General features: G+C 41.5%; 1 protein-coding gene and 1 long non-coding RNA gene across 3 annotated transcripts; one reads left to right on the top strand and one right to left on the bottom strand.

The window, feature by feature from the left end:
* Window positions 1-384: 384 nt before the first annotated feature.
* LOC115149840 (uncharacterized) lies at window positions 385-4035 on the bottom strand. Its single transcript, XR_003866975.1, has 3 exons — window positions 3837-4035; window positions 3617-3716; window positions 385-1206 (listed from the first exon to the last, which is right to left on the bottom strand). It is a non-coding gene; the product is annotated as an uncharacterized LOC115149840 (long non-coding RNA).
* A 216-nt stretch (window positions 4036-4251) lies between these two features.
* On the top strand, window positions 4252-9323 carry fen1 (flap structure-specific endonuclease 1). 2 transcript variants are annotated; one of them, XM_029692653.1, is made up of 12 exons: window positions 4252-4319; window positions 4554-4648; window positions 4766-4868; window positions 5037-5139; window positions 5372-5435; window positions 5547-5656; window positions 6915-7051; window positions 7240-7306; window positions 7427-7558; window positions 7753-7904; window positions 8767-8881; window positions 9081-9323. In XM_029692653.1, exons 2-12 carry the CDS (start codon window positions 4567-4569, stop codon window positions 9156-9158), a joined length of 1143 nt encoding a protein of 380 aa, XP_029548513.1. In that variant the 5' UTR covers window positions 4252-4319; window positions 4554-4566; the 3' UTR covers window positions 9159-9323. The 2 variants fall into 2 exon arrangements, with proteins under 2 accessions (XP_029548513.1, XP_029548511.1); XM_029692651.1 differs by having other exon boundaries at window positions 4260-4330.
* The last annotated feature ends 667 nt before the right edge of the window (window positions 9324-9990 follow it).

The following is a 9990-nucleotide window of genomic DNA, read 5'->3' as shown; positions in this document are numbered from 1 at the left end:
AATCTGACATAGAGAAAGGAGGGAGGGAGAGAAATGATTAGAAACAAGGCTGTACACAATAGATGGATTGCCTGGGTGTTGTTCAGCATTCTGTGACAAATTACTGAGCTACTAATAGGCCAGACCACAAATAAAATGTGATCGATTAGTTTTATACATAACAAGGGAGCTGGAGGAGGGATGGAAGGTTAGGTGGCAGGAAGGGAGGGAGCGAATGAAGGAAGGATGGAAAGAGGGTGGTAGCAAGGAGAGATGGGTAGAGAGAGGGAAGAAGGGAGAGGAGGGAGGGAGAAGAGTGCAGAGAGTCAGGTGCAAGCAGAGATGGAGAGAAGAGAGAAGCTTTAGATTAATTGAAACTAAACAGTTCAAGACACAACACACATCCTGCTGAAAATACACACATACTGTGTAAAAGTTTTATTGTAATTGAAACTGGCTTGGAGTCCTTCACTGAGATGTTGGCAAAGATCACAGAGTCGCCGTTGTACACGATGTAGAAGTCCAGGTGTGTCCACCTGGACACCTCCATACACATTAAAGACATAGACAGACACACACAGTGAGAGCACGTAGACATGTATCTGGGCTAAGCCATGGGCCTGTACTGGGATGTAAAGGGAGATAGAACTGAAGAATGACCGACTGACCCTTATGCAATGTACTGTGAAGTTGTGTGTATTTTGTCCGAACGCAAATACCTCTTTCTCTGTTAGACTTAGCTGGCAGTGACTTTTTTTCCTGTATTCTCCCAGAATTTGATTTCATACAGGGACTCTGTCATCCGATCTCCATCATGCACTTCTCCCACACTAAGGGACTTATGGAACACCTGGGGGAAAAAGGTTTCTCCGACATTATATGCTAAGTCCTAATATAGATATTATATACAGTACTGCTAACATACATTTCAGTTAACTGAAGAGCCGTACAAGCATAAAATCACAAAATCAGTCATATATTTCCATATTCATATGTATTCATGGACCTCTTTTGGCCTCCAAACAGACAACATGTAGTAATGATAGGTTCCCTGGGGGTTGTGGTAAGGACCAACTTTGTTGACGTGTAGGGTTTCGGGATCCCCTTGCATGTAGCTCACTTGAGCCCATGTCATCTGTGGCATGAGACACAGGACCAATGTGCAATAGCCTATCATCCTGCAGACTCCTTGCTGTGTAGGATGCTCCATTTCAGCCATTACGAGCCCTGTTGAAAATTAATAGAGTTTCAGTTTATTAAGAATACAGTACCGCAAGAGTTGAACAGGTCAAGTGTCAAAAAGCCTAGAAGCATATTCAGGGATTACAGTAAACTATTGCAAAACATTAGCATTTCACCATAGGTAAATATACAGTGAGTATACCAAATATTAAGAACAACTGCTCTTCCCATTACATAGACTGATCAGGTGAATCCAGGTGAAAGCTATGATCACTTATTAATGTCACTTGTTAAATCCACTTCAATCAGTGTAGATGAAGGGGAGGAGACAGGATGAAGAAGGATTTTCAAGTGTTGAGACAATTGGGACATGGATTATGTATGCCCTTCAGAGGGTGAAGAGGCGAGACAAAATATTTTAATGCCTTTGAACGGGGTATGGTAGTAGGTGCCAGGCGCACCAGTTTGTGTCAAGAATGGCAGTGCTGCTGGGTTTTTCCACGCTCAACAGTTTCCTGTGTGTATCAAGAATGGTCCACCACCCAAATGACATCCAGACAACTTGACACAACTGTGGGGTCAACATAGTGCGGGGGGGGGGGGGGTATTAAGCCAATTCAACAGCCATCACCCATATAACAACTGCTACCTGTGAAATAACAACACATCGATAGTGCATTGCAGGAGTGAACTCTAAGCAGAGAGTCTGTAGTCAGTGTTGAGTCTACTAACTACATTAAAACATGCACAATACTTGTTTTCATCTAAAGTCCTCCAGTTACAGTTCAAGTCGGAAGTTTACATACACTTAGGTTGGAGTCATTTAAACTCGTTTTTCAACCACTCCACAACTTTCTTGTTAACAAACTATAGTTTTGGCAAGTCAGTTAGGACATCTACTTTGTGCATGTAATTTTTCCAACAATTGTTTATAGACAGATTATTTCACTTAATCACAATTCCAGTGGGTCAGAAGTTTACATACACTAAGTTGACTGTGCCTTTAAACAGCTTGGAAAATTCCAGAAAATTATGTCTTGGCTTTAGAAGCTTCTGATAGCAAAATAGCAAAATTGACATAATTTGATGTGGAGGTGTACCTGTGGATGTATTTCAAGGCCTACCTTCAAACTCAATGCCTCTTGCTTGACATCATGGGAAAATCAAAATAAATCAGCCAAGACCTCAGAAAAAAAAGTAGACCTCCACAAGTCTGGTTCATCCTTTGGAACAATTTCCAAATGCCTGAAGGTACCATGTTCAGCTGTACAAACAATAGTATGGAAGTATAAATACCGTGGGACCACGCAGCCATCATACTGCTCAGGAAGGAGATGTATTCTGTCTCCTAGAGATGAATGTACTCTGGTGCGAAAAGTGCAAATCAATCCCAGAACAACAGCAAAGGACCTTATGAAGATGCAAAGGAGGTTGTGAAGATGCTGGAGGAAACAGGTACAAAGGTATCTATATCCACAGTAAAACGAGTCCTATATCGACATAACCTAAAAGCAAGGAAGAAGCCAATGCTCCAAAACCGCCATAAAAAAAGCCAGACTACAGTTTGCAATTGCACATGGGGACAAAGATTGTACTTTTTGGAGAAATTACCTCTGGTCTGATGAAATAAAAATAGAACTGTTCGGCCATAATGACCATCATTATGTTTGGAGGAAAAAGGGGGAGGCTTGCAAGCCGAAGAACACCATCCCAACCGTGAAGCATGGGGGTGGCAGCATCATGTTGTAGGGGTGCTTTGCTGCTGGAGGGACTGGTGCACTTCACAAAATAGATGGCATCATGAGGCAGGAAAGTGTTGTGGATATATTGAAGCAACATCTCAAGACATCAGTCAGGAAGTTAAAGCTTGGTCGCAAATGGGTCTTCCAAATGGACAATGACCCCAAGCATACTTCCAAAGTTGTGGCAAAATGGACAACAAAGTCAAGGTATTGGAGTGGCCATCACAAAGCCCTGACCTCAATCCCACAGAAAATATGTGAGCAGAACTGAAAAAGCGTGTGCAAGCAAGGAGGCCTACAAACCTGACTCAGTTACACCAGCTCTGTCAGGAGGAATGGGCCAAAATTCACCCAATTTATTGTGGGAAGCTTATGGAAGGCTACCCGACACGTTTGACCCAAGTTAAACAATTTAAAGGCAATGCTACCAAATACTAATTGAGTGTATGTAAACTTCTGACCCACTGGGAATGTGATAAAAGAAAGCTGAAATCAATAATTCTCTCTACTATTATTTTGACATTTCACATTCATAAAATAAAGTGGTGATCCTATCTAACCCAAGACAGGGAATTTTTACTAGGAATAAATGTCAGGATTTGTGAAAAACTGAGTTTAAATGTATTTGGCTAAGACGTATGTAAACCTCCGACTTCAACTGTACATCGAGGAACTGGCTATCGTGCCGTGCATCAACTAGCTCTAGAACGTACTTATTTATATGCTACCAAACGTGTCTGTCCGCTGGATTCCTCTGATTCCAGGCCCAATAATACTTACTCGAGTCCTCAGCAATGTCCTACTGGGATTAATCTAAATATTGATTAAAAAAAAAGATAATTTTGGTTCAATTGTGCTACTTGCATTATATAGGAATCCAGATATGTATCGTACTTTTAAAGACACATGAATCGAAGGAGACCGACACCTCACCTTAAAAAATCAAATAACGACGGCTGATTTTTCCGGAGTGGGCGGGGTGAAGAAGCAAAAAACACACCACTACAGAGTTTCAAAACATGTCTTTGCCACCAAATAATTATTAATGAACCCCTCATATTTGACCATTTAAATAATATATCATAAACATTTCGTGTGTGCATATTTACTGCTGTAATGTGTACTGAGCTAAAATACGACCCATCCTGTATTTATTAAATGACGGATATTTCTCTCGACTGGATTATACCTTAATCTCTCTAACCAATCAAATATGATTATTAACTTTCAGTCAAAGACACAGGCATTTTAATCAGTTATCGATCAATCGATGAAGGATAGTTTATGGCGTTGTACTCGAACCGATTCGAACACTCGATTTGTAATGTCTGGATTTGGATTTCGCGGGAAATTGAGGCATTGTCCTCGCGCCCGAAGCAGTGGACTCCGGGAAAAGTGTCGCGACTAGAACATTCGGTGAGTCGCAGGTAAACAATGGTTTGTTCGCATGTTAGTCATGATACGTCGGTAGTTGATTAACGTCTATATTGCATAACATATCTACATTAAAATCTCATCATGCAGCACCAAGTCAAATATCATAATGTAGGTCGAGGAGGACAGTAGCAGTCTTTCATGTACACAATGCATAGCTAGCTAGTTGCTAACGTTAGCCATCTTGCTAACGTTATCGCATTCATTGTTTTGCAGAGCACATTCCACCATGGGAATTCACGGGCTTGCAAAGTTGATTGCAGACCAGGCACCATCTGCTATAAAGGAACAAGACATCAAGAACTACTTTGGTAACCACCTAACGTTACTGTTCTTTGTTGCCATCCAAGCTTTCTCGTCATGCAGTGGTGTATGTTTGGGGTGTATCATGCCATTGCAATGTTGTCATGTTCTCTTGACTACTTTAGGGCGGAAGATAGCAATAGACGCCTCCATGTGTATGTATCAGTTCCTTGTCGCTGTCAGACAGGATGGTAATGTGCTCCAAAACGAGAATGGGGAGACCACAAGGTAACGTTAGCTTGCTCCAGCTTGCCTGCTGAGTTACTCGTGCATGTGTGAGATATAGCGTTAAAGAAGTGAATTAATATACGTTGTATATTCTTCTAAACCATTCTAATGTGATATTTTCAAGTCTCGGAAGTCAGTTTTGTCACGTGAATTTTCTTGCAACCTCAGCCATCTCATGGGCATGTTCTACCGGACTATCCGCATGCTGGAGCACGGGATCAAGCCTGTCTATGTGTTTGATGGCAAGCCCCCAGAGCTGAAGTCAGGAGAGGTGAGACAGGCTGAGGTCACATTAGCCTCTGAATCAAACCTCCACTCAACTTTTAGATACACATTTTTCTAAAAGTCCCTTTACAATGTAGAATATACTTCATTTTAACTTACTCTGCATCAATGACAGTATGATGAAAGGTTAGTCTACATGCATTTACTCAAATATTGAACAATGTGTCAATCTAACTCGCTTGCCTGCTCTATGTCTCTCTCTCTCTCTGTGGTTCTAGCTGGAGAAGAGAGGAGAGAGGAGGGCTGAGGCTGAGAAACTGCTGGCCCAGGCACAGGAAGCAGGTAGAGCAAGTCACCCATTGCAAACACATTGATTTACTTAATGTTTGCATGCAAACAGAAATTACACCATGGCATTGTGTATTGACAACCTATTTTCCTATTCACCACTAGGGGAGCAGGAGAACATTGATAAGTTCAGTAAACGTCTGGTGAAAGTCACCCGGCAACACAATGACGAGTGCAAGAAGCTGCTCACCCTGATGGGGGTGCCATACATCGAGGTTTGTCTAAATCTCTGTTTAGTTCCTTTCCTTAGCCAATCATAAACAGTTGAAAGTTATGTGAATGTAGTTAGGTATACCTATGTCCATAAAGATCTTTTTTTTTGTCGAGCATACGCCGTCTCGATGAACTAATCCATTGCGGAAGCCTAGACTAAAAGCTAATTTATGCTTGATCTGAAAATGTGGTGGAGGCTCCATATGGAGGGTGTGACGCAACTGTGGAGCATCCACAGACATGCAGAGGCCAAATCAAGCTCCGTGCTGCAACGCCATGCGCCTCCCAAATGTTGTAACAATGCGGAGGGCTCTGTATAGCTCCGTATTGACATGATTGGTTGACGGTAGGTGAGGGCGGTACATCCTGTTTAAACACAAACTCACTTCCTTGACAACTTCCTTCACAACAGCTCTGCACTGAATGCTCTGGCTTTTGCAGATGCTGTATCACCGTAAAGGTGCAGACGTCAGATTGACTATGCAGCACCCAGATGCACTTCTGTCTCCAGAATGTGCTCTCTCCCGCCAATTTGTGCACATTCATTGTTTCATAACTGCGTTGTGTGAATTGTTTGCATTTGATTGTTAGTTTGTCAATTCCCCATTACATATATCAAATCAGTTTGTCACATGTGCCGAATACAACAAGTGAAATGCTTACTTACAGGCTCTAACCAATAGTGCAAAAAAGGTGTTGGGTGAACGAACTGTAAGTAAAGAAGTAAAAAGACAGGCTATATACAGTAGCGAGGCTATAAACGTAGCGAGGCTACATACAGACACCGGTTAGTCAGGCTGATTGAGGTAGTATGTACATATAGATAGGGTTATCACCAGTAGTACATTTACTGTTACTTCCTCTAATTTTTTTATCTACAATGTTAGTTTGGTTACGGTCATTTCTGTTAATGCATTCAATATATTATTATTCCTTTTACCATTCTCGTTGTCGGGAGTGGACATTGTTTTCACAGTGTGCAACCTATGCAACACTTGTGAGAAACAATTAGAGGTTTATTTCATTCCCTTTAAGAGTTTTGTCAATTTAGTCATTGTCTTTTGTTTGGTGCGCTCCTGTCAATGTGGAGCAAGGACATGCACCTGATTACGCTTAGAAGTAGGCCTATAGGCTACCTGGCCTGCGTACATATGTCGGGCATTAAATGTGCCCATTTGGGGATCTGATACTATTTCTGTTTGGCTAGTTCATTTGTTCTGTTTTGATTGTATCTTCACTATCTCCCATCTCACCCTCTAGGCTCCGTGTGAGGCCGAGGCGAGCTGTGCTGCTCTGGTTAAGGCTGGGAAGGTGTTTGCCACTGCAACAGAGGATATGGATGGTCTGACTTTTGGAACAGGGGTCCTACTAAGGCACCTCACTGCCAGCGAAGCCAAGTACTACTGCAGTTCCTATACTACCTTAATCATTACCTATCTTTTCATCCCATTATACTGTATTTGCAGCATCACAGCCATACAGTTTGTGGTCCTATTTTAACAGTAGAAAAAGCGGTGTATGTTATTGTATTTGTGTTAGATATTCATTTTTTTAGTTTTATAACATTTATGTTCCTCTATCCTAGAAAGCTTCCTATCCAGGAGTTCCAGTTCACTCGCCTTCTGCAGGACATTAATCTGACCCATGAGCAGGTATCTCCAAACATACCACCCCCCCTGTCTTATGTCATGTTGTGACATCAGAATCATGACCTTTTGTTTGTAACTGTGTAGTCCTCTACCACTCACTCTCCCCTCTCTCGCCTCTCTCAGTTCATAGACCTGTGCATACTGCTGGGCTGTGACTACTGTGGTACCATCAAGGGAATCGGGCCCAAGAGAGCCATTGACTTGATCAGACAACACGGCTCCATCGAGGAGATTCTGGAGAACATCGACTCGTCTGTGAGTACTGACTGTCTGTAGCTAAGTAGTGTTCACTGTATTACGTTCTCCATTGTTATAACTTGCTCCTCTTCAGTGCAGACATTCAGGACACTCCCACATTACTAACAGTCCTTAGTTTAAGTTCAAAACAACGATGCAGCAGTTCTCCCTGTCCCAGAAGTCAGTCTGTCTGTCTCCTTGGCCCCTTGCAGAAGCACCCTGCCCCAGAGGACTGGCTGTATAAGGAAGCCAGAGGGCTGTTCCTGCAGCCTGACGTGGTGGACTGCTCCACCGTAGACCTCAAGTGGAGCGAGCCTGACGAGGACGCCCTGATCCAGTTCATGTGTGCAGAGAAACAGTTCAGGTGACTGAGTCTGAGTAATGAACATTATTGGCCCATATATATATATATATATATATGGCATAAAAGTAACACCTGTGTCAAACAGAGCTTTAATACTCATAACTCAATGATTTATGTGAGTTTAGAATGTCAGGGGTGAGTCCTAAATTCTCCCATTTGATGTCATCACATGACTAAGCGGAAATTCAACTAAAGTGGAAGTTGGGATTTGCCCCAAATGGTGTAAATAGTAGAATAGATGCTTCAGTCACACTTCTGTGTTCTAAATCTGTCAATTATTCTAAGTGGTGCTGTGCTTGTAGACTACTGCTGCTTTTTCACTGTTTTAAATGTTAACATTTACATTTTAGCAGACACTATTATCCAGAGCGACTTACAGGAGCAATTAGGGTTAAGAGCCTTGCTCAAGGACACATTGACAGATTTTCACCTAGTTGGCTCAGGGATTCGAACCAGTGACCTTTCGGTTATTGGTCCAACGCTCTTAACCGCTAGACTACCTGCCACCCCAATTCCACACCAGATCCACATGTTATGCCATGGTTGGTATTTTGTATTTATTAGGGATCCCCTTAAGCTACTCTTCCTTGCATCCAAACACACCAAAGCACCAACATTATATATAAAACCAAAGATAAAACAGTAAACTAGGTTTGTTCTGAATGAACTAAAGATAAAACAGTACATCATATAACATCTCTACACCACCACATATACACAACATGTTCAATACCACCATACAACAATATCACAATGTGTGCGTATGCATGCATGTTTGAGTGATGAAGTTTGTGACTCATCCTTTGAGGTGTGTGTGTGTGTGTGTGTGTGTGTGTGTGTGTGTGTGTGTGTGTGTTTTCAGTGAGGACCGCATCAAGAACGGCTGTAAGAAGATTCTGAAGAGCCGACAGGGCAGCACACAGGGACGACTGGACACCTTCTTCACCATCACAGGGTCTCTGTCATCAAAACGCAAGGTGCTTAGGACACTACATCACATACTTGACAGCATGGCACACTCATGGGTTTCAGAGAGGGAAGTGTGGAGCTAGAAACCTGTACAATCTAAATGGTTGACAGCTCGTTCTATTACAGATTGTCTTAAGAGAGAGAGATGGAATCTCTCGACCATACTGTATCCATGTTAAAATAATCCTCTACTTCCTCCTTGTTTAGGAACCTGAGACAAAGGGATCCAACAAGAAGAAACAGAAGACCGGAGCAACCCCAGGCAAATTTAAGAAGGGCAAATAGACTACAAACAGGAAGTGAAGCAAGTAAAGCAGAAGTTAGTGCAGGAGTGTATGAATCACTCAGCTACAATTACTTACTACAATTATAGTGTGTCTGATCAAGTCTGTTTTTCATGTTGAACTAGGCAAGTTTTATGAATGTTTATTTTTTTGTTGAATAAAAGTTGTAAAAAATAATGGCTTTTGGCTTGAATTTTTTTATAACAAATTAAATGGAACATGCATTCCCGTTCAAGTCAGAGCTAGAGGAGAGGCACCTCTTGCTGAAGCTTTGTTGCACTATCAATATGACAAACAAAATGTTCAAGAGTTGAGTCATTAGAAAGGGGAAATGTTTTTATAGCACATTTCCATTCTTGTGTAAACTTTAAAAGCATCATGTTAAATTAATACTGTCATTTTTTTTTTATATATATACAGTGCATTCAGGAAGTATTCAGACCCCTTGACTTTTTCCACATTTTGATATATTACAGCCTTATTCTAAAATGGATTAAATACTTTTTTTCCCCTCATCAATCTACACACACTACCCCATAATGACAAAGCGAAAACCAGGTTTTTAAAAATGTTTGCATATTTATAAACAGGAATACCTTATTTACATTAGTATTCAGACTGTGCTATGAGACTCAAAATTGAGCTTAGGTGCATCTTGTTTCCATTGATCATCCTTGATGTTTCTACAACTTGATTGGAGTCCACCTGTGGTAAATTCAATTGATTGGACATGATTTTGGAAAGGCACACACCTGTCTATATAAGGTCCCACAGTTGACCGTGCATGTCAAAGCAAAAACCAAGCCATGAGGTTGAAGGAATTGTCCTTAGAG

The sequence above is a fragment of the Salmo trutta genome, chromosome 2 (assembly GCF_901001165.1).
Source record: "Salmo trutta chromosome 2, fSalTru1.1, whole genome shotgun sequence".
NCBI classification, from domain to species: Eukaryota; Metazoa; Chordata; class Actinopteri; order Salmoniformes; family Salmonidae; genus Salmo; species Salmo trutta.
Note: the sequence above shows the minus strand (reverse complement) of the source record. Positions and strands in the feature narration are given on the sequence as shown.

Excerpts from the sequence above, each read along its gene's own strand:
- fen1 (XM_029692653.1), top strand. The coding sequence starts at position 4,567 with ATGGGAATTCACGGGCTTGCAAAGTTGATTGCAGACCAGGCACCATCT. Across the intron at positions 4,649-4,765 it reads AGACATCAAGAACTACTTTG|GGCGGAAGATAGCAATAGAC; the intron begins GTAACCACCTAA and ends TGACTACTTTAG. Across the intron at positions 4,869-5,036 it reads GAGAATGGGGAGACCACAAG|CCATCTCATGGGCATGTTCT; the intron begins GTAACGTTAGCT and ends TTGCAACCTCAG.